Source organism: Eptesicus fuscus, chromosome 1 (genome assembly GCF_027574615.1).
Source record: "Eptesicus fuscus isolate TK198812 chromosome 1, DD_ASM_mEF_20220401, whole genome shotgun sequence".
NCBI classification, from domain to species: Eukaryota; Metazoa; Chordata; class Mammalia; order Chiroptera; family Vespertilionidae; genus Eptesicus; species Eptesicus fuscus.
The window spans coordinates 417425-442187 of record NC_072473.1 but is presented as its reverse complement, the minus strand read 5'-3'; the positions used below and the strand labels follow the sequence as shown (position 1 = coordinate 442187).

Here is a 24763-nt window from a genome sequence, read left to right as displayed (position 1 = left end):
GATGTCTCTCTCTTCCTCTCTCTGAAATCAATAAATACAAATATATTAAAATTCTTCATGGGCCTCCTAACCTTAGACCAGTTTTGTTTTACTTTTATTATTATTATTATTTTCTAAACGTAACAGCTTTAATGAAATATAGTTTACACACAGTGTAATTCACCCATTGAAAGTACACAATTCAATTATATTTTTTTTATAAAATAAAAATTCTTTATGGGCCTTTCAACCTTAGCTAGTTTCGTTGTATTTTTTAATTTATTTTATTTTATGTTTTTAATGTATGATTCTATTTTTTTAAATATATTTTTTTATTGATTTCGGAGAGGAAAAGAGATGGAAACATCCATGAGGAGAGAGAATCATGGATCAGCTGCCTCCTGCACGCCCCCCTACTGGGGATGGAGCCCACAACCCGGGCATGTGCCCTTGACCGGGAATCGAACCCGGGACCCTTCAGTCCGCAGGCCGATGCCCTATCCGCTGAGCCAAACCAGCCAGGGCTGTTTTTATTTTTTAATTTTTTATTATTTATTTTATTTTTATTATTTTTTTAAACGTAACAGCTTTACTGACATACGATTCACATACAGTATCATTCACTCACGGAAAGTGCCCAATTTAATGATTTTTTAAAAAAATTCTTTATGGCTCAAAAAATAAAATAAAATAAAAAATAAAATAAAATAAAATAAAATATAAAATAAAGTAAAGTAAAATAAAATAAAAGTAAAATAAAATAAAATAAAAATACAATACAATAAAATAAAGTAAAATAAAATATAAAATAAAGTAAAATAAAATAAAAAATTAAGAAAAATAAATAAAGTAAAATAAATAAAATAATATAAAATAAAATAATACAATAAAATAAAAAAACAATAAAATAAAGTAAAATAAAATAAAAATGAAATAAAAATAAAATAAAATAAATAAAATAAAATAATTTAAAATAAAAATACAATACAATAAAGTAAAATAAACTATAAAATAAAGTAAAATAAAATAAAAAATGAAATAAAAATAAAGCAAAATAAATAAAATAAAATAAAGTAAAATAATATAAAATAAAAATACAATACAATAAAGTAAAATAAACTATAAAATAAGGTAAAATAAAATAAAAAATGAAATAAAAATAAAGTAAAATAAATAAATAAAATGAAATAAAATAAAAAATAAAATAAAATTCTTTATTGTTGAGAGGATTATCTGTCTCCCCTTTCCCGCCCCCGGTCCCGCCCCCCCCACCACCCAGGCCCCGCCCCCCCGCGGTCCGCGCCCACAGGTCCGGCTGCTCCGCCGGGAGCGCCCTCAGCTGTCAGTCACGCTCCGTGACCCTGTTTCCTGTACTCACTTCCCCACGGGCTCCCCCTGCCCTTTAAAAAGCGGGGTGCCCCGCGCCGATGACTCCGGAACGCAGAGAGAGGTTTCGGGGCGCACGGAGGAGGCACCACCGTCCCCCTCCTTCCCTCCCTCCCTCCCTCCCTCCGGGGCCCCAGCATGACCCGTGCGCTCCGGCCCTGGGCGCCCGCGGCGGTGCTGGTCCTGGGACACCTCCTGGGAGCCGGTAAGGACGGACTTGGGGTTCCTTGTGGCCAAAACCCCCTTCGTTTGAAACATCCCCCCCCCTTTTTTTTTAAGGTCTCTTGGGACAAATCACCCTTTTCTGCAGGAAATTTGCAGGGGGGGGTGGCTGCGGGAGGCGGGGGCGCAATGGGGAGGGCGCGCGCAATGGGGAGGGCGCGCGCAATGGGGATGGAGGGGTCTCGCGCGCAATGGGGAGGGCGCGCGCAATGGGGAGGGCGCGCGCAATGGGGATGGAGGGGTCTCGCGCGCAATGGGTAGGGCGCGCGCAATGGGGATGGAGGGGTCTCGCGCGCAATGGGGAGGGCGCGCGCAATGGGGATGGAGGGGGTCTCGCGCGCAATGGGGAGGGCGCGCGCAATGGGGAGGGCGCGCGCAATGGGGATGGAGGGGTCTCGCGCGCAATGGGTAGGGCGCGCGCAATGGGGAGGGAGGGGTGTCGCGCGCAATGGGGAGGGCGCGCGCAATGGGGATGGAGGGGTCTCGCGCGCAATGGGGAGGGCGCGCGCAATGGGGAGGGCGCGCGCAATGGGGATGGAGGGGTCTCGCGCGCAATGGGGATGGAGGGGTCTCGCGCGCAATGGGGATGGAGGGGTCTCGCGCGCAATGGGGAGGGCGCGCGCAATGGGGATGGAGGGGTCGCGGGTTCGACTCCCGATCTTTCTCTTTTCATGGATGTTTCTCTCTGAGATAAATCAATGGGAAAAAGTGCATTTTTAAAAAATATACATTTTTTATTAATTTCCATGGCTCTCTCTTTTCATGGATGTTTCTCTCTGAGATAAATCAATGGGAAAAGTGTATTTTTTTAAAAAAATAATATTTTTATTAATTTCCGTGGATGGAAGGATCGCAGGTTCGATTCCCGGTCAAGCAATGCGTGTGTCTTTTCGTGGATGTTTCTCTCTAAGATAAATCAACGGAAAAAGTGCATTTTTTAAAAAATATATATATTTTTATTGATTTCCGTGGATGGAGGGGTCGCAGGTTCGGCTCCCGATCAAGCAATGCATCTCTCTCTCTCTTGCTCCCTCTCTTTTCATGGATGTTTCTCTCTGAGATAAATCAATGGAAAAAGTGTATTTAAAAATATATATTTTTTAATTGATTTCAGAGAAGGAAGGGAGGGGTGGAGGGTTCGATTCCCGGTCAAGCGATGTGTCTCTCTCTCTCATGGATGTTTCTCTCCCTCCCCCTCCTCTCTACTCTCTCTAAAATAAATAAATGGAAAAACTGTATTTTTAAAAAATATATTTTTATTAATTCCCGTGGATGGAAGGATCCCGGGTTCGATTCCTGGTCAAGGGATAAGGTTGTAGGATCATTAGAGGCTTTTGTGGGAGGCAGCTAATCTCTCTCTCTCTCTCATGTTTCTCTGTCCCCCCTCCTCTCCACTCTCTCTAAGATAAATTAATGGAAAAAGTATATTTAAAAAATATATATATTTTTATTGGTTTCAAAGAGGAAGGGAGAGGAGAGGGAGAGAGAGAAACATCCATGAGGAGAGAGAATCACGGATCGGCTGCCTCCTGCACGCCCCCTACTGGGGATCGAACCCGCAACCTGGGCCTGTGCCCTTGACCGGGAATCGAACCCGGGACCCTTCAGTCCACAGGCCGACACTCTACCCACTGAGCGGAAAACATTATATATATATATATATTTAAAGAGCCATGGCTGGTTAGCTCAGTGGTTAGAGCATCGGGCCCGGGGACTGGAGGGTCCCGGGTTCGACTCCGGGGTCAAGGGCACGTACCCGGGTTGCGGGTTCAATCCCTGGGACCCGGTTGGAGCTGGTGGGGGTGGGGCGGGGAAGTCAACCCATCCATGTGTCTCTCCCACATCAATGTTCCTCTCTCTCTCTCTCTCTCTCTCTCTGTCTCTCTCTCTCTCTCCTTCCCTCACATTCTCTCAAAAAAAAAAAAAATAAAATGGAAAAAGTATCCTCAGGGGAGGATTTAAAAAGAGAAAAAAAAAAAAAGTTACTTGGAGATTTACTTTCCACGAAAAAAAACACACACAAAAAAAAAAGCCACAGAAAAACCACGCGTGGGGGGCATGGGGGGGGGCGTGGGTGCTGAGGTGCAGAATCCGGGCGGATGTCTCCTTCTCTCTACCCTTCGAAGAGGTGGACATGTCTTCCTTTTTTTTAATTTTTATTTTTCCTGTTTCCTGATGCTGACGCTTCTGATGAATATTTCCCTCTCCCCCCCTCTTCCCCGGGGTGACGCCTCCTGTCACACCCGTGCCTCTAAGTCACCCGAGGGGTGGGACCCATTCTTCCTGCTCGAGGCCATTGGGGTATTCATAGCATCCACTTACCCATTAGCCTGATTAAAAAAAGAAATAAAAAAGAGACAAATAAAAAAAAAAAAAGCAAAAATTAGCCTGCTAGTGCCCTGACTGGTGTGGCTCAGTGGATAGAGCGTCAGCCTGCGGACGGAAGGGTCCCGGGTTCAATTCCGGTCAAGGGCATGGACCTTGGTTGCAGGCACATCCCCAGTGGGGGGCGTGCAGGAGGCAGCTGATGGATGTTTCTATCTCTCTATCCCTCTCCCTTCCTCTCTGTAAAAAAAAAAAAAAAATCAATAAAAAACATATATATATATTTTTAAATATATTTTATTGATTGTTTTACAGAGAGGAAGAGAGAGGGATAGAGAGTCAGGAACATCGATGAGAGAGAAACATCCATCAGCTGCCTCCTGCACGCCCCCCACTGGGGATGTGCCCGCAACCCAGGTACATGCCCTTGACCGGAATCGAACCCCGGACCCTTCAGTCCGCACGCCGACGCTCTATCCATTGAGCCACACCGGTTTTGGCAATAAAATATATTTTTTTAAAAATCAATAAAATATTTATTTTTTAAAAAAATCAGCCTGCTAGCCCCACCTGGCGTGGCTCAGCGGTTGAGCGTCAACCGATAAACCAGGGGGTCCCGGGTTCGATTCCCGGTCAAGGGCACAGGCCCGGGGTCGTACCCTCGATCCCCAGTAGGGGGCGTGCAGGAGGCAGCCGGTCCATGATTCTCTCTCCTCATGGATGTTTCTTTCTCTCTCTCTCCCCCTCTCCCTTCCTCTCTGCAATCCATAAAAATATATTTTAGAAAATCAATAGATAAATGATTAAAAAAATAAAGTTAGCCTGTTATGTTTGGTCAAACACGGAAGGAACTCACCCCTAATGCCAAGACGTGGCCAGACCCTATGATTTCTGGGGCCTTAGACGGCCCAGGGGACGGATATTCCTATTTCTGGCGAGGCTTCATCTGCCCTGATCCTTGGAGACCTGTGTCCATTAGTTACATTATCCTTTCTTCTTATTGATGGATTTCAGAGAATAAGGGAGAGGGAGAGAGAGAGAGAAACATCCATGAGGAGAGAGAACCATGGACCGGCTGCCTCCTGCACGCCCCCCGCTGGGGATCGAGCTTATAACCCGGGCCTGTGCCCTTGACCGGGAATCGAACCCTGACCTCCTGGTTCATAGGTCGGCGCTCAACCCACTGAGCCACACCGGCTGGGCCACTGTATCATTTTGAGGACAAGAGTGCTGACATGTATAATAACAACAGAGGAAAATGCAAATATCTGGGACGCGTCACAGAAATAATAACGACCGAATAGCAGGCTGCGTGGGGCGACCAGGCCGGCAGGGGAGGGCAGTTAGGGGTGACCAGGCCTGCAGGGGAGGGCAGTTAGGGGCGACCAGGCCTGCAGGGAAGGGCAGTTGGGGGGGGACCCAGGTCTACAGGGGAGGGCAGTTGGGAGCGACCAGGCCTGCAGGGGAGGGCAGTTGGGGGGGGACCCAGGTCTACAGGGGAGGGCAGTTGGGAGCGACCAGGCCTGCAGGGGAGGGCAGTTGGGAGGGACCAGGCCTGCAGGGGAGGGCAGTGGGGGTGACCAGGCCTGCAGGGGAGGGCAGTTGGGGGCAACCAGGCCTGCAGGGGAGGGCAGTTGAGGGGACCAGGCCTGCAGGGGAGGGCAGTTGGGGGCAACCAGGCCTGCAGGGGAGGGCAGTTGAGGGGGGACCAGGCCTGCAGGGGAGGGCAGTTGGGGGGGACCAAGCCTGCAGGGGCGGGCAGTTGGGAGGGACCAGGCCTGCAGGGGAGGGCAGTTGGGGTGATCAGGCCTGCAAGGGAGGGCAGTTGGGGGTGACCAGGCCTGCAGGGGAGGGCAGTTGGGGGCAACCAGGCCTGCAGGGGAGGGCAGTTGCGGGGGACCAGGCCTGCAGGGGAGGGCAGTTGGTGGGGACCAGGCCTTCAGGGGAGGGCAGTTGGGCGTGACCAGGCCTGCAGGGGAGGGCAGTTGGGGGTGACCAGGCCTGCAGGGAAGGGCAGTTGGGGGCAACCAGGCCTGGCGGGGAGGGCAGTTAGGGGCGACCAGGCCAACAGGGAGGCAGTTAGGGGTGATGAGACTGGTGGGGGGAGGCAGTTAGGGGCGATCAGGCAGGCCGGCAGGTGAGCAGTTAGGAGCCAGCGGTCCCGGATTGTGAGAGGGATGTCCGACTGCCGGTGTAGGCCCGAACCCTGAGCCTAAGCCATCAGTCGGACATCCCCCGAGGGGTCCCGGATCGGAGAGGGTGCAGGCCGGGCTGAGGGGACCCCCCCCCACCCCGTGCATGAATTTCGTGCACCGGGCCTCTAGTCACTTTATAAACCTCAAACTCTGTCCCACATCACCTCACGGTCTACTGCCTCTGCCTGTTTCGACCCAGGGGTCGCGTTCGAATACCAGATCGTCAACTTTAATTACGAAACCGTGCAGGTGACGTGGGACGCAAACCAGCCCTCGGGGACGAACCTGACTTTTCTCTACAGGTAAGTGTCCCGGGGAAGGAAAAACCGTGCCCGGGTTAAAATCTCTCTCTCTTTATTTTTTAAAAAAAATATAAATTATTGAATTTTTACAGAGAGGAAGGGAGAGGGAGAGAGAGCTAGAAACATCATGAGAGAGAAACATCCATCAGCCGCTTCCTGCATGCCCCCCACTGGGGATGTGCCCGCAACCAAGGTACATGCCCTTGACCGGGAATCGAACCCGGGACCCTTCAGTCCGCAGGCCGATGCTCTATCCATGAGCCACACCGGTTAGGGCTCTCTTTTTAAAATGTATGTATATCAGAGGCCTGTGGGATCGGGCCGAAACCGGCTCTCTGACATCCCCCGAGGGGTCCTGGATTGTGAGGGGGTGCAGGCCAGGCCGAGGGACCCCACCGGTGCACGATCGGGGCCGGGGAGGGACGCGGGAGGTGGGCCAGCCGGGGAGGGACCGCGGGAGGGCTCCAGGGCATGTCCTGCCCGTCTCGCTCAGTCCCGATCGGCCGGACCCCAGCAGCAAGCTCACCTACCGGTCGGAGCGTCTGCCCCCTGGTGGTCAGTGCACATCATAGCGAGCGGTTGAGCGGCCTTAGCATATCATTAGCATATGACACTTTGATTGGTTGAACGGCCGACCGGCCGACCGGACACTTCGCATAGTAGGCTTTTATTCTATGGGATATCTATCATAATAAAAGCGCATTAGACCGGACGTCCTTCCAGACATCCTTCCGGACGACCTTCCGGATGAAGCCAGGGCTGCGAGGAAAGCCCGGGTCCCGGGTGCCGGAGGGAAGCCGGTGCCGGCAGCTGGGGGAAGGAAGGCCTACTCTTGCACGGATTTCGTGCATCAGGCCTCTCGTTTTATATATTTTTATTGATTTCAGAGAGGAAGGGTGAGGGTGAGAGAGAGAGAGAAACATCCATGAGGAGAGAGAGAATCACGGATCGGCTGCCTCCTGCACGCCCCCTCCTGGGGATCGAGCCCGCAACCCGGGCCTGTGCCCTTGACCGGGAATCGAACCCGGGACCCTTCCGTCCCCAGGCCGACGCTCTACCCACTGAGCCACACCAGCTGGGGTCTGCCTTTGCCTTATCGCCGTATGGACCTTGCCTTCCACACACACACACACACACACACACACACACGAGCGACGTGCAGGAGGGACCGTTTTTTAGGGTTTTTTTTTTTTCTCCCTCTCTTCTCTTTTCCGACGAATTGATTATCAGTTCTGTGAACAGGGGCGTGTGCCGCGTGGTCCGCCCTCGGTGGTTTGATAGCCCGTGAGATTAAGGGGGCGGCGTACGCAGGAGGGCGGCGTGAAGATGAATCGATGTCGAACACACAAGACTCACAGGGGGGTGGGGGTGGGGGTGGGGGTGGGGGAGGGCCATAATAAGGTCCTGAACTCTCCCCGTGGGGACAGAGATGAGTCATTTGAGTTTTTCAGGCATCAGTTGGTTCCTGTCTTACGGGGCCAACATTGTTTTATGTATTACTGGGGGCCCGGTGCACGAAATTCGTGCACTGGGGGGTGGGTGGGGGTGTCCGCCAGGCCAGCCTGCACCCTCTCCAATCTGGGACCCCCTCGGGGGACGTCCCTCTCACAATCCGGGACGGCTGGCTCCCAACCGCTCACCTGCCTGCCTGCCTGATTGCCCCTAACCACTCCCCTGCCAGCCTGATTGCCCCTAACCACTCCCCTGCCAGCCTGATCGATGCCTAACTGCTCCCCTGCCAGCCTGATCACCCCTAACTGTCCTCCCCTGCAGGCCTGGTAACCCCCAACTGCCCTCCCTGGTCACCCCCAACTTCCCTCACCTGCAGGCCTAGTCGCCCACAACTGCCCTCCCCTGCAGGCCTGGTCCCCCCTAACTGCCCTCCCCTGTAGGCCGGGTTCCCCCCAACTGCCATCCCCTGCAGGCCTGGTCACCCCAAACTGCCCTCCCCTGCCAGCCTGGTCACCCCTAACTGCCCTCCCCTGCAGGCCTGGTCACCCCTAACTGCCCTCCCTCCCTTGCAGGCCTGGTCCCCCCTAATTGCCATCCCCTGCAGGCCTGGTCCCTCACAACTTCCCTCCCCTGCAGGCCTGGTCACTCCTAACTGCCCTCCCCTGCAGGCCTAATCACCCCTAACTGCCCTCCCCTGCAGGCCTGGTCCCCCCCAACTGCCCTCTCCTGCAGGCCTGGCCCCCCCTAACTGCCCTCCCCTGCAGGCCTGGTCCCTCCCAACTGCCCTCCCCTGCAGGCCTGGTCACTCCGAATTGCCCTCCCCTGCAGGCCTGGTACCCCTAACTGCCTTCCCCTGCTGGCCTGGTCCCCCCCAACTGCCCTCCCCTGCAGGCCTGGTCCCCCCTAACTGCCCTCCCCTGCAGGCCTGGTCCCTCCCAACTGCCCTCCCCTGCAGGCCTGGTCACTCCGAACTGCCCTCCCCTGCAGGCCTGGTCTCCCCCAACTGCCCTCCCCTGCAGGCCTGGTCACCCCTAACTGCCCTCCCCTGCAGGCCTGGTCCCTCCCAACTGCCTTCCCCTTCAGGCCTGGTCCCCCCTAACTGCCCTCCCCTGCAGGCCTGGTCACCCCTAACTGCCCTCCCCTGCAGGCCTGGTCACCCCTAACTGCCCTCCCCTGCAGGCCTGGTCCCTCCCAACTGCCTTCCCCTGCAGGCCTGGTCCCTCCCAACTGCCTTCCCCTGCAGGCCTGGTCCCCCCAAACTGCCCTCCCCTGCAGGCCTGGTCCCTCCCAACTGCCCTCCCCTGCAGGCCTGGTCCCTCCCAACTGCCTTCCCCTGCAGGCCTGGTCCCCCCTAACTGCCCTCCCCTGCAGGCCTGGTCGCCCCCAACTGCCCTCCCCTGCAGGCCTGGTTCCCCCCCACTGCCCTCCCCTGCAGGCCTGGTCCCTCCCAACTGCCCTCCCCTGCAGGCCTGGTCACCCCTAACTGCCCTCCCCTGCCTGCCATCTTGTAGCAGCCATCTTTGACCACTTGGGGGCATACATCTTGTGCAAGGGCGTGAGGGTCAATTTGCATATCACCTCTTTATCATGTAGGATTTTCTGTGTAAATCTTTATTGTTGAAAGGATGACACATACCCCCCCCCTTTTTCCCTTCCATTGGCCCTCTCCAGCCCGCCCCCACCCCTAATCCCCACCCAGGCCCTCACTCCACTATTGTCCATGGGTTATGCTTACAAGGCCTTTAGGTAATAATCTCCCACCCACTCCCACCTTCCCTCTGAGATTCTACACTCTGTTCCACGCTTTATGGGGGTAAATTTTTATCTAGTCACGGCTTGGGTTTAAGGTCTTATTTCTCCTCCTCCTCCTCCTCCTCCTCCTCCTCCTCCTCCTCCTCCTCCTCCTCCTCCTTCCTTCTTCTTTAAAATCCTCACTCAAGCATATTTTACCATTGATTTGCATAATTTTCATTTTAGTTTATAGATTTCAGAGAGGAAAGGAGAGGGAGGGAGAGAGAGAGAGAGAGAGAGAGAGAGAGAGAGAGAGAGAGAGAGAAACATCCATGAGGAGAGAGAATCATGGACCAGCTGCCTCCCGCATGCCCCCTACTGGGGATGGAGCCCACAACCTGGGCATGCGCCCTGACCGGGAATCGAACCCGGGATCGGTCTGCAGGCCGACGCTCTAACCACTGAGCCAAGCCGTCTAGAGTGGGTTTAAGGTCTTAAGGATGAAGTATACGTTGGGGTCTCAGAAGGTTCATGGATGTTTCTCTCTCTCTCTCCCTCTCCCCGTCCTCGCTGAAATCAATAAAAATATCTCTATATATTGTTACAAAAGGAGCTAACGCTATTTTTGAGGTCCTATCAATGATCGGATTGGAGACAAGTTGAGTGTGACTATAACTAATGATTGGAAGGTATTATAAATCACTGAATGAAATAAAAAAATACTGCCCTGACCGGTGTGGCTCAGTGGATAGAGCATCGGCCTTTGGACGGAAGGGTCCCGGGTTCGAATCCAGTCAAGGGCATGGACCTTGGTTGCGGGCACATCCCCAGTGGGGGGCGTGCAGGAGGCAGCTGATCAATGTTCTCTCTCATTGATGTTTCTGGCTCTCTGTCCCTCTCCCTTCCTCTCTGTAAAAAAATCAATAAAAATATATATTAAAAAAAATCTGCCTGGCTGGTGTGGCTCAGTGGTTGAACCTTGACGTAGGAACCAGGAGGTCATGGTTCGATTCCCGGTCCAGGGCACATGCCTGGGTTGTGGGATCGATCCCCAGTAGGGGGCGTGCAGGGCGCTGCCATCTTTGAGGGCGGGGCAGTCAATTAGCATATTCCCTCCTGATTGGCTGTGGGCGCCGCCATCTTTGAGGGCGGGGCAGTCAATTAGCATATTCCCTCCTGATTGGCTGTGGGCACTGCCATCTTTGAGGGCGGGGCAGTCCATTAGCATATTCCCTCCTTATTGGCTGTGGGAACCTCCATCTTTGAGGGCGGGGCAGTCAATTAGCATATTCCCTCCTTATTGGCTGTGGGCGGTGCCATCTCTGAGGGCGGGGCAGTCAATTAGCATATTCCCTCCTTATTGGCTGTGGGCGCTGCCATCTCTGAGGGCGGGGCAGTCCATTAGCATATTCCCTCCTGATTGGCTGTGGGCGCCGCCATCTTTGAGGGCGGGGAGTCAATTAGCATACTCCCTCCTTATTGGCTGTGAGCACTGCCATATCTGAGGACGGGGCAGTCAATTAGCATATTCCCTCCTTATTGGCTGTGGGCGCCGCCATCTTTGAGGGCGGGGAGTCAATTAGCATATTCTCTCCTTATTGGCTGTGGGTGCTGCCATCTTTGAGGGTGGGACAATCAATTAGCATATTCCCTCCTTATTGGCTGTGGGCACCACCATCTCTGAGGGTGGGGCAGTCAATTAGCACATTCCCTCCTGATTGGCTGTGGGTGCCACCATCTTTGAGGGCGGGGCAGTCAATTAGCATATTCCCTCCTTATTGGCTGTGGGTGCCACCATCTTTGAGGGCGGGGCAGTCAATTAGCATATTCCCTCCTGATTGGCTGTGGGTGCCACCATCTTTGAGGGCGGGGCAGTCAATTAGCATATTCCCTCCTGATTGGCTGTGGGCGCCACCATCTTTGAGGGCGGGGCAGTCAATTAGCATATTCCCTCCTTATTGGCTGTGGGCACCACCATCTTTGAGGGCAGGGCAGTCAATTAGCATATTCCCTCCTGATTGGCTGTGGGCACTGCCATCTTTGAGGGCGGGGCAGTCAATTAGCATATTCCCTCCTTATTGGCTGTGGGCGCTGCCATCTTTGTGACAGCGTGAGGGTCAATTAGCATATTCCCTCCTTATTGGCTGTGGGTGCCGCCATCTTTGAGGGCGGGGCAGTCAATTAGCATATTCCCTCCTTATTGGCTGTGGGTGCCACCATCTTTGCGATGGCGTGAGGATCCATTAGCATATTTCCTCTTTATTAGATAGGATAAGTAATATTTCCAAATAAGATCTATGGCTCAATGGTTCTCTCTCTCTCTCTCTCTCTCTCTCTCTCTCTCTCTCTCTCCAAACCACAGATTTAAACATAAGAACGACAGTGAATGCTCCAACTACATCCTCCAACGCGGTCGCCGGGCTGGGTGTGTCCTGGAGGCCGAGGGCGACACCATTCTCTACTTTTCCATCTGGAATGGGACCCAGCGGCTCGTGTCCTGGAGCCAGTGGATCAGCTCTTACTGTAAGTTCCAGAACATTCCGTGGCCACACGCACCAGGGACAGAAAAATGCATGCAACGCCGAGAGGGACACCAGAGGGCGCTGTGCAGGCTGCGGCGGGAGGGAAAGCTCCCAAGATGCTTTGCAGTCTTTCCCTCCAAACACGAGGAGAGAGAGAGACACTCTCAGTGCCCGAACCCCACCCCATTGGTTTTCCTTAAGTAGATTTTTTTTTTGTAAGAGGAAGGGAGAGGGAGAGAGAGAGAAACGTCCATGATGAGAGAGAATCATGGATCGGCTGCCTCCTGCACGCCCCCTACTGGGGATCAAGCCCGGACATGTGGCTCAGGGGTTGAGTGTTGACCTAGGAACCAGGAGGTCAAGGTTGGCTTGATCCCCAGTCAAGGGCACATGCCCGGGTTGCGGGCTCGATCCCCAGTAGGGGGCGTGCAGGAGGCAGCCGGTCCGTGATTCTCTCTCCTCATGGATGTTTCTCTCTCTCTCTCTCTCTCTCTCCCTTCTTCTCTGAGATCAATAAGAATATGTTTCTAAAAAGTAAAAATAAAGGAAGAGTGGACTCAGGCCGAAGAAGGGGATTCTGAGTGCACTCCCCGAGGTCCCCGTGGGGACGTGGGGTGCCCCGTCTTCGCGCAGACGACCATCCCTCCTGTGTGGTCTCTCCTCAGTGAAACCCAACGCGCCGAAGGGTCTGCGTGTCCTGTGGCGTCAGGATGCCGTGACGGTGGCGTGTCCCGACCTGCCCTTCCGGGGACTCCAGTACGAGATTCAGTACAAGAGCAGCTTGGACAGAGAGTGGCAGGTGAGTCGGGGTGGGGGCGTCTTCTTGGGGGGCCCTCTGTCACGGAACATCCCCAAGATGATCACTGTGAAGACACATGGAGATAGATGGGTAGATAGATAGATAGATAGATAGATAGATAGATAGATAGATAGATAGATAGATAGATAGATAGATAGATAGATGATAGATAGATGATAGATGATATATATATATTATAAGTAGATAGATAATAGAGAGAAGATAAATGACAGATACATAGATAATAGATAGATAGATAATAAATAGATAGATAGATGATAGATAAATAGATGATAGATAGACAGATATAGATAGATAGATAGATAGATAGATAGATAGAGATAGATAGATGATAGATGATATAGATAGATAGATAGATATATAGATAGATAGATAGATGATAAATAGATAGATGATAGATATAGATAGATGATAGATAGATAATAGAGAGAAGATAGATGATAGATACATAGATGATAGATAATAGATAGATGATTGATAGATAGATAGATAGATAGATAGATAGATAGATAGATAGTAAAGAGAGGAAAGGGAGAGGAAAAGGGAGGGAGAGGGAGGAAGAGAGAAGGAGAAGAAAGAGGATGACAGAGAGAGGAAGAGAGAGAGAGAGAGAGAGAGAGAGACAGGTATTGAGATTTATTTAAAGGAATTGCTCTTGGATTATCGGTGCTCTGACCTGGAATCAAATGGTGACCTCCTGGTTCCTGGGTCGATGCTCAACCACTGACTGGGATGGGTTTTCCTCTTTGTTTGTTTGTTTGTTTGTTTGTTTGTTTTCCTGTTGTTTTGGGGCAAAAAGAGAAAGTCCCACAAGATTTCCAAATGCCTGAGAGAAGGAAAGCTTTGTTCCCAGAATGAAGACAGGAAGTCCTACCATCTACTCATCATCTATCTACCCATCCATTCATTAGTCATGTAATGTCCATGTATATATTTATCATATTATCTATCATCCATCCATCCATCCATCCATCCTTCAATCATCTATTATCAATCTGTATGTTTATCATATCATCTATCAAATACTTATCCATCCATCCATTTATTAATCATCTGTTATCAATCTATGTATTTATCATACTATCTATCATGTACCTATTTATTCATTCATCTATCATCCATCCATCCATCCATCCATCCATCGATCCATCCATCCATCCATCCATGCATCCATCCACTCATCCATCCACCCATCCATCCATCCATCCATCCATCCATCCATCCATCCATCCATCCATCCATGCATCCATCCATCCTTATACTTACCCACTCATCCATCCATCCATCCATCCATCCATCCATCCATCCCTCCACTCCATCCATCCATCCATCCATCCATTAACTCCTCCATCATCCATCTATCCATCCATCCACCCACCCACCATCCACTCATCCATCCATATACTCATCCATCCATCCATCCATCCATCCATCCATCCATGTATCCATCCATCCATGTATCCATCCATCCATCCATCCATCCATCCATCCATCCATCCATCCATCCATCCTTCAACCCATCCATCCATCCATCCATCCATCCATCCATCCATCCATCCACTCATCCATCCATCCATCCATCCATCCATCCATCCATCCATCCATTAACTCCTCCATCATCCATCCATCCATCCATCCATCCATCCATCCATCCATCCATCCATCCATCTATCCAATATCTGTCCATGCATCCATCTATCCATCCATCCATCCATCCATCCATCCATCCATCCATCCATCCATCCATCCATCCATCCATCTATCCATATACTCATCCATCCATCCATCCATCCATCCATCCATGTATCCATCCATCCATCCATCCATCCATCCATGTATCCATCCATCCATCCATCCATCCATCCATCCATCCATCCATCCATCCATCCATGTATCCATTCATCCATCCATTCATCCATCCACTCATCCATCCATCCATCCATCCATCCATCCATCCATCCATCCATCCATCCATCCATCTATCCATCTACTCATCCATCCATCCATCCATCCATCCATCCATCCATTCACTCATCTATCCATTCATCCATCCATCCATCCATCCATCCATCCATCCATCCATCCATCCATCCTCTATCCATTTATGTATCTATCCTCTATTTCTATCAGCTACTTATCTACACATCTACCTACACGTCAGGCCACCGACCTTCATGTTTGCTTCCCTTCCTCCAGTCCCAGAAAGAAAAGACCTGTAATGTGACCATCCAGGGCTTGGATGCTGACAAATGCTACTCCTTTCGAGCCAGAGCGACCACCATAGAGCTCATCTACAGCTCCACAAGCTACCCTAGCGACTGGTCGGAGGTGACCCACCAGCAGAGGGGGCAGCCACGAGGTAATAATGCTCATTCATCCATGAGGAGAGAGAACTACAAACCGGCTGCCTCCTGCACGCCCCCTACTGGGGGTCGAACCCACAACCCAGGCATGTTCCCTGACTGGGAATCGAACCGTAATCTCCTGGTTCATAGGTTGATGCATATGGGATAGATGGATGAATGTGTGATGGACAGATGGATAGCTAGACTGATAGATGGACATTGTGTTTATGGATGGATGGTTGGATGGGTGATGGATGGATGAATAGACAGAAATGGGATCCATCCCAATCTATAAATATATAGATTGATAATAGATGATTAATAAACCGATGGATGGATGGATAAATAAATGATGGATGCATAGATGTATGTATGTATGTATGTATGTATGTATGTATGTATGGATGGATGGATAGGTAGATGATAGATAACATGATAAATATAGAGATTGATAATAGATGATTAATAAATGGATGGATGAATAGATGATGGATGGGTGGATGGATAGATAGACAGATAGATACTTGTTGGGTAGATGGATGTATGGGTGGATGGATGGATGGATGGATGGATGAGGATGGATGGATGATGGCTGGATGGACAGGTATTGGATAGAAGGATGAATGGATGATGAATGGATGGATGGAGAGATAAATACATGTTGGGTAGATGAATGAATGGACGATGGATAGATGAATGGATGATGGATGGATGGATGATGGGTGGATGTATGGAGAGATATTGGATAGATGAATGGATGGATGATGGATGGATGTATGAATGGATGATAGATGGATGGAGAGATATTGGATAGATGGATGAATGGATGATGGATGATGGAGGGATGGATGGACAGATATTGGATGGATGGATGATGGATGAATAGATGATAGATGGATGGATGGATGGATGGATGGATGGATGGATTGATGGAGAGATTTTGGATGGATGGATGAATGGATGATGGATGGATGAATGGAGGATGGATGAATGGATGGATGGATGGATGGATGGATGGATGATGGATGAATGGATGATGGATGGATGGAGAGATAGATACATGTTGGGTAGATGGATGGATGGATGGATGGATGGATGACTAATGGGTGATATCCAAAAGCAAGTTCAATGTTCTCCACTCCCCCTGGAAATGCTGGTCCCAATGGCAGTGTGTGGGGCCCCCACTCCCTGACGTGTGTCTGTCCCAGGACGCCTTCTCTCCTCCCACGACCCTCCCGGCCGAGACCAAGACGGACGGACGCACTTTCCCGACGAAAACTCACAGCATCTCATTCTGCTCCTCCTCAGACTCGTGCCAGGAGGAACGGGCTTTCTCCAAATTCGTGCCGATTTACTGCCTGGCCGCCTTCCTGACCCTGCTCCTCCTCCTCCTGTGTGTGTGGAAGCTACAGAGGTAAGGACAGCCCTCTCAGACACGCAGACGTGGGGTAAAAAGAGGAAAACCGTCCAATACGATTAATTAGCGGAGTGTCCCATTTCTACACTGCTCGTCCCATTTTAAAACTATTGATTTCAGCCCTGGCTGGTGTGTCTCAGTGGATAGAGCATCGACCTGCAGACCGAAGGGTCCCAGGTTCGATTCCCGGTAAAGGGCACATACATACATCTATGCATGCATGCATCCATCCATTTATCTATCCATCCATCCATCCATCCATCCATCTATCCATCCATCCTTCATCCATCCATCCATCTCTCCATCCATCCATCCATCCATCCATCAATCCATCCATTCATCATCTATCCATCCATCCATCCATCCATCCATCCATCCATCCATCCTTCATCCATCTATCCAATATCTGTCCACCATCACCCATTCATCCATCTACCCATGATGTATCTATCTCTCCATCCATCCATCCATCCTCCATCCATCCATCCATCCATCCATCCATCCATCCATCCATTCATCCATCCATTCATCCATCCATCCATCTATCCATCCATCCATCCATCCATCCATCCATCAATCCATATATCTATCCATCCATCCAGCCATCAATCCATATATCTCTCCATCTATCCATCCATCCATCCATCCATCCATCCATCCATCCATCCATCCATCCATTCTTCCATCCATCCCTCCACCCATCCATCATCCACCCATCCTCATCCATCCATTCATCCATCCATCCATCCATCCATCCATCCACCCATCCATCCATCCATTTATCTATCCATCCATCCATTTATTAATCATCGATTATCAATCAGTATATTTATAGACTAGAGGCCCAGCGCGTGAAATTGCGCGAGACCCCAGACCCACCACGTGGGCAGGAACCAGACTCCCGCCGCGCCGACGAGACCCATCAATACACCTCCTGGTGACCAGTCGTTTGGTCATTACAGCATTACGGTGTTATGGCCACTGGCCTTTAATAATATACATTGGGATCTACCCCATTTCTGTCCATCCATCCATCCATCCGTCCGTCCGTCCGTCCGTCCATCCATCCATCCATCCATCCACACAATGTACATCTATCTGTCTAGCTATCCATCTGTCCATCATCCATTCATCCATCTATCCAGTATGCATCAACCTAGGAACCAGGAGGTCACAGGTTCGATTCCCGGTCAAGGACACATGCCCAGGGTTGCAGGCTCCATCCCCAGTAGGGGGCGTGCAGGAGGCAGCCGATCCATGATTCCCTCTCATCATGGATGTTTCTCTCTCTCTCTCTCCCTCCCTCTTCCTTTCTCTCTGAAATCAATTAAAAAAATAACAAAACAAAAAAAAAAAAAAAAAAAGAAAGAAGACGTGGGGAGGAAGTGAACGGTAGATAAAGGATTTCTGGGTAGAATTCTCTTGACGTCACCTCCGTGATAACACGCACGATCCACCCCCTGATAAGGGAGTGGGGGGCGCCCGTGACAGACAGAAACTTCCTTTGCAAAAAGGAAATATCGACGCCTTCTTTTCAGGGAGGGGGTGGGGGAGGGCAGAGAGATCCCCTCAATGGAATTCGGCTAAAAATAATCAATGTTCCAATCACCAATATTTGCGGTGATACTGTAACCAGACAATCAATGGGTTCGGGCTGCCTGCCTGTCACTACCTGAACCAAAGCTTTTTTTTTTTTTTTTGGTTAATCCACACCCAAGGGTATTTTTTCCATTGATTTTTAGAGCGAGTGAGACAGAGAGAGAGAGAGAGAGAGAGAGAGAGAGAGAGAGAGAGAGAGAGAGGGAGGGAGAGAGATGTGAGAGAGACACATGGATTGGTTGCCTCCTACACGCACCCTGACCATGGAATCGGGCTGAATCGGGCTGAAACCGGCTCTCCGACATCCCCCGAGGGGTCCCAGATGGCGAGAGGGTGCAGGCCAGGCCGAGGGACCCCACGGGTGCACGATCGGGGCCGGGGAGGGACGCGGGAGGTGGGCCAGCCGGGGAGGGACCGCGGGAGGGCTCCAGGGCGTGTCCGGCCCGTCTCGCTCAGTCCCGATCAGCCGGACCCCAGCAGCAAGCTCACCTACCGGTCGGAGCGTCTGCCCCCTGGTGGTCAGTGCACGTCATAGCAACTGGTTAACCAGTCGACTGTCTGCCCCCTGGTGGTCAGTGCACGTCATAGCGAGCAGTTGAGCAGCCTTTGCATATCATTAGCATATGACGCTGTGATTGGTTGAACGGCCGACCGGAGGCTTTTATTACTTAGGGGTCACATCTCACTGCTGGTGGGGCGTCCCCTGGAAGCTCAGCGTGGGGTGCCTTTGGCATATAAAGATGGGGGGCAGGGGGGCCCAGACCTTGAGGCTGAGGACAGAGTTCCATGCGGGCTCTGAGCCTCTGAGGTCGAAATCCACAGTCCCCCTCCGCCCTCCAGGGGGGGGCTGTGTCCCGTGGACGTGTCCCCGCCCTCCCCACCCCCCCAGTTCCGGGGAGTCACCCCATCTGACCACATGCTCGTCCGTGTCCCCTCCAGAGTGAAACGGCTACTGATGCCCCGTGTTCCGGACCCCAAGGCCACGTTCCCCGGGCTGTTCGAGTCCCACCACGGGAATTTCCAGGTGAGAGCCGCCTACCCGTGGCGGCTGAATCTGCAGGCTTCATCACCCTCTTATATCTCCCTCCTGCACCATTTTAATTTTTATTTAAAAGAAATTTTTTTTGGGGGGGTGGGGGTGGGGAGTGGATTGTGTGTATTTCTTTTTTCTTTTTTCCTACAGTCTGTGAACCTGATTTTTAATTTTTATATTTTAAATACATAGACACGGAGTGGCCAGATGAGGATGATCTCTGAACGCATAATAACCTGGCCACTCAGTGTGTGTGTGTATATATATATATATATAAGAGGCCCGGTGCATGAATCCGTGCATGGGTGGGGTCCGGCCAGCCCGGCCAGGGGGAGGGGACGTGGGCGGTCGGCCGGCCTGCCTGCTGGTCGAACTCCCGGTCGAGGGGACCATTTGCATATTAGCCTTTTATTCTATAGGACAGACCCGGAGCGGCCGGATGATCAATGCGTTCAGAGATCGTCATCGTCTGGCCGCTCCGTGTATATATGCTAGAGGCCCGGTGCATGAAATTCGTGCACTGGCAGGGTCCCTAGTGGCTGCCGGCTGCCGGCTCAGGCCTCCCTCCCTTGCCCCGGCCGGCCCCGCCCCCTGGTCGAACTCCCGGACGGACTCCTGGTCGAGGGACTAATATTAGCATACTATGCCTCTATTGTATAGGATATATAGTGATTGATCGATTTCCGAGAGGAAGGGAGAGGGAGAGAGAGATAGAAACATCAGCGATGAGAGAGAGAGCCCTGGCCGGTGTGGCTCAGTGGGCAGAGCGTCGGCCTGCGGACTGAAGGGTCCCGGGTTCGATTCCCCATCAGGGCACATGTTGCAGGCTTGATCCCCAGTCGGGGGCGTGCAGGAGGCAGCCGGTCCATGATTCTCTCTCCTCATGGATGTTTCTCTCTCTCTCCCTCTCCCTTCCTCTCTGAAATCAATAATAATAAATAAAAAAAAATGATGAGAGAGGATCATGGATCGGCTGCCTCCCGCACGCCCCCGACTGGGGATGGAGCCCACAACCCTGGGCATGTGGCCTTGACCGGGAATCGAACCCGGGACCCTCCAGTCTGCAGGCCGACGCTCTACCCACTGAGCCACACCGGCCAGGGCTCCATGCCGCCTTTTAAAGACCCAGGCACCCCCTCAAGTGCCCTCCAGCTTCCGTTGGTCTCAAAGCAGCCGCTTGTCCGTTTTGATTTATTCTTTTCGGAGAGAGAGAGAGAGAGAGAGAGAGAGAGAGAGAGAGAGAGGCTGTAAGACTCTCCCAAACAGCCTCTCTCTCTCCATCGGCCCCAGAGACAAGGCCTCCTGTCCCCTCTGATCGGCTCAGGAAGTTGTATGCACCCCCACGTTCCCCCTGCAGACGGAGCCCAAACCCCAAAACTTCCGTTTCCCAGCCACGGCTGCTGTCATTTCATTTCATTCACCGGGGACCTGCTTAGGGGGAGCAGGTGGGGGTGGGGGGGGGCCTGGGACCCACAGCTGGTGGACAGTGAGGCCCAGGGGACCAGGCCCCACCCCGGGGGGCCCAGCAGAGGGGGAGAGGCCGCTGTGGGTGTCAGCCGGAAGGTTAACGTGGTCAGAGATTGGCTGGTTCCATGGGGTTCCAAACATCACCCAGGCACCCTCTCTCTCCGGCCTGGAGACCAGGCGTCTGAGGTCCTGGGGTCCCAGGTCCCCCCCTCCCCTCCCACCCCTGGAGGCTCCTGGGAGGGTCCCTCCCGCCTCTGCCTCCATCCGTCTCCGCTTCTGTGTCTGACAAGGGCCATGACCTTGGATGGGGGCCCCCCACCTGACCCCGGATGACCTTGTCTGCGACCCTGCACCCCATCCCATCTGCAGAGACCCTGTTTCCGTAGAAACTGTCATTCACACATTTTTTTTGGGGGGGGGGGTCAGGAGGTGGGTGTGTATTTATTTCTGGGAAGAGGTTTGTACCCTTCAGATCATGAAAGGGAGAAAGATGAATTTCTTATCTTTTAAAAATAAAATATGTTTTTTATTGATTTCAGTGAGGAAAGGAGAGAGAGAGAGAGAGAGAGAGAGAGAGAGAGAGAGAGAGAGAGAGAGAAACATCCATGAGGAGAGGGAATCATGGATCGGCTGCCTCCTGCACGCCCCCTACTGGGGATCGAACCCCCAACCCAGGCATGTGCCCTGAGCAGGAATCGAACCCTGACCTCATGGGTCATAGGTTGATTCTCAGCCACTGAGCCACGCCCACCAGGTGGTAATTGGCCTTTTTTTAAAAATATATTTTTTATTGATCTCAGAGAGGAAGGGAGAGGGAGGGAGAGAGAGAAACATCCATGAGGAGAGAGAATCATGGGTCGGCTGCCTCCTGCACGCCCCCTACTGGGGATCGAGCCTGCAACCCAGGCGTGTGCCCTTGACCGGGAATCGAACCTTGACCTCCTGGTTCGTACATTGACACTCATCCACTGAGCCACGCCGGCCGGGCAGGAGCAAAAGGTGAATTTCAAAACGATTTAGGTGTGAGGCAGATAAAAGAAACAGAAGGGTGATGAAAAAAAATTTTTTTTCTGCACACTGTTAGGTTCTGTGCCGGGGGTCTGTCAATTAAAGGGACAAAAGACAGAGTAAAAAGATTAAAAAGACAAAGGAGCCCTAGTTGGTTTGTCTCTGTGGATAGAGCGTCGGCCTGCGGACTGCAGGGTCCTGGGTTCGATTCCCAGTCAAGGGCACATGCCCGGGTTGCGGGCTCCATCCCCAGTAGGGGGCGTGCAGGAGGCAGCTGATCCATGCTTCTCTCTCATCATGGATGTTTCTATCTCCCTCTCTCCCTCTCCCTTCCTCTCTCTCTAAAAAAAAACACACAATAAAATCCTATTTTAAAGCAGGAAGTCCTTTGTGGGTTGGAGGTGGACATGGAAAGGAGAGGAGAGAGCCTTTGCGAATGGAAATTTTCTGCAAAAAACTCGTGGCAGAAGGAGGGCTGGATGCTGCTGCTGTGTTTGCTATTTTAGTTTTATTTTTATTATTTTTTAAAAATATATTTTATTGATTTTTTTACAGAGAGGAAGGGAGAGGGATAGAGAGCTAGAAACATCGATGAGAGAGAAACATCCATCAGCTGCCTCCTGCACGCCCCCCACTGGGGATGTGCCTGCAACCAAGGTACATGCCCTTGACCGGAATCGAACCCGGGACCCTCCAGTCCGCAGGCCGACGCTCTATCCACTGAGCCACACCTGTCAGGGCTGCTCTTTTTTTTTCTCTTTTTTAAATTGTTTTCAGCCCAAAATAACCCTCCAGGCAAGTGTCCTATTTGGGGGGCGGCGGGTTCCCATCCCCTTGAAGAGAGAATGGCCCTGGTGTTGGTATCTTTATGTAAAGGCCACACCCATTTTATTTCCTTTATTTTAAAAAATTCTAAGTGGTAAGAAAGCATTGCACCCTATACTAGTGTGTATATACTAGAGGCCCGGTGCATGAATCCGTGCCCCAGTGGGGTCCCTCAGCCTGGCCTGCGGGATCGGGCCGAAACCGGCTCTCCGACATCCCCCGAGGGGTCCCGGATGGCGAGAGGGCGCAGGCCAGGCCGAGGGACCCCACCGGTGCACGATCGGGGCCGGGGAGGGACGCGGGAGGTGGGCCAGCCGGGGAGGGACCGCGGGAGGGCTCCAGGGCGTGTCCGGCCCGTCTCACTCAGTCCCGATCGGCCGGACCCCAGCAGCAAGCTCACCTACCGGTCGGAGCGTCTGCCCCCTGGTGGTCAGTGCACGTCATAGCGAGTGGTTGACCAGTCGACTGTCTGCCCCCTGGTGGTCAGTGCGCGTCATAGCGAGCAGTTGAGCGGCCTTAGCATATCATTAGCATATGACGCTTTGATTGGTTGAACAGCCCACTGAGCGACCAGACAATTAGCATATTAGGCTTTTATTATATAGGATTTTTATGGATTTCAGAGAGAAAGGGGGAGAGAGAGAGAGAGAGAGAGAGAGAGAAACATCCATGAGGAGAGAGAATCATGGATCAGCTGCCTCCTGCACGCCCCCTACTGGGGATCGAGCCTGCAACCCGGGCCTGTGCCCTTGGCCGGGAATCGAACCCGGGACCCTTCAGTCCACAGGCCGATGCTCAACCACTGAGCCACGCCGGCCTGGCTGTACCTCACCCTTTTATCGCCTCCTTGGCGGAGGGGGCCCCAGCTTTCTTGCCTTTGAGTTGCCGTGGGCTGTCCCCGCAGGAGTGGATTAAGGACACGCAGAACCTCACGCACTTGCAGAAGGTGGACGACCGGGACCCGGAGGACGTCCTGATCGAGGGCTTGGAGGTCCAGCTCGCCAAGGTCGAGGCCGAGCCTCCTGGGACCGAGACGATGACGGGACCCCCGTGCCTGCAGACGGCGGAGACGGAATCCGCGGGGGCGCCCGGCCGGGCCCCGGGCCGGCCCCCCCAAGGAGACGAGGTGCTTGCTCTCGGCGGCTTCAGGTTTACGATGAGTGACAACTCTTACGTGACGCTCTGAGGGGGTGCGAATTAAAGGCCGGCGTCTCGTCTGTGTTGAGAATGAAAGACTCGGGGGGAACTCCTTGGCGACGCGGCGCTCACCCCCAGGAAGGGGGCGCCCCTAAGCAATCATGCCAACATTTGGGGGTGTCCCTGGAGACTCCCCCCCCGCCCCGTGGGGCCAACCAGTGGATTTTCCCCCCCAACAGGCATCTCTATGCAAGGGCTTGAAGGCGGATTCATGGAAGGCGGGAGAGGATCGATTGGAGGGTGTTGTTTTTTAAAAAAAATCTGTACTAATAAAAGCGTGATATGCAAATTGGTCGGGACGCCCTCACGCAACGACAGACCAGCAGGCTGCGTGGGGCGACCAGGCCGGCAGGGGGGGGCAGTGAGGGGTGACCAGGCCAGTGGGTGGGGCAGTTGGGAACGACCAGGAAGGTGGGGGAGCGGGAAGTTGGGGGTGACCAGGCCAGCAGAGGGGCAGTGAGGGGTGACCAGGCCAGTGGGGGAGGGGTAGTTAGGGGTGACCAGGCATGCGGGGGGGGGGTGCAGTTAGGGGCGACCAGGCAGGCAGGAGGGGCAGTTAGGGGCGATCAGGCCAGCATGGGAGTGGTTAGGGGTGATCAGGCTGGCAGAGAGGGCAGTTAGGGGCGATCAGGCTGGCAGAGAGGGAAGTTAGGGGCGATCAGGCCGGCAGGGGGGGCAGTTAGGGGCGATCAGGCCGGCAGGGGGGCAGTTAGGGGTGATCAGGCAGGCAGGTGAGTGGTTAGAAGCCAGCAGTTTCGGATTGTGAGAGGGATGTCCGACTGCTGGTTTAGCAGTCAGACACCCCCCGAGGGGTCCCGGATTGGAGAGGGTGCAGGCTGGGCTGAGGGGACCCCCCTCCCATGAACAAATTTCATGCACCGGGCCTCTAGTCTATATATTATTGATTTCAGAGAGGAGGGGAGAGGGAGAGAGAGAGA

General features: G+C 52.4%; 1 protein-coding gene across 1 annotated transcript; it reads left to right on the top strand.

Annotated features, from left to right (window-relative positions):
• Positions 1 to 1503: 1503 nt before the first annotated feature.
• On the top strand, positions 1504 to 23901 carry CRLF2 (cytokine receptor like factor 2). The gene is made up of 8 exons (XM_054720233.1): positions 1504 to 1570; positions 6307 to 6409; positions 11955 to 12115; positions 12780 to 12913; positions 15131 to 15293; positions 16588 to 16693; positions 19235 to 19319; positions 23533 to 23901. Exons 1-8 carry the CDS (start codon positions 1504 to 1506, stop codon positions 23812 to 23814), a joined length of 1101 nt encoding a protein of 366 aa, XP_054576208.1. The 3' UTR covers positions 23815 to 23901.
• Positions 23902 to 24763: the final 862 nt, after the last annotated feature.

Coding starts and splice junctions, on each gene's coding strand:
- CRLF2 (XM_054720233.1), top strand. CDS start 1,504: ATGACCCGTGCGCTCCGGCCCTGGGCGCCCGCGGCGGTGCTGGTCCTG. Junction 6,410..11,954: donor AACCTGACTTTTCTCTACAG/GTAAGTGTCCCG, acceptor TCCAAACCACAG/ATTTAAACATAAGAACGACA. Junction 16,694..19,234: donor TGTGTGTGGAAGCTACAGAG/GTAAGGACAGCC, acceptor TGTCCCCTCCAG/AGTGAAACGGCTACTGATGC.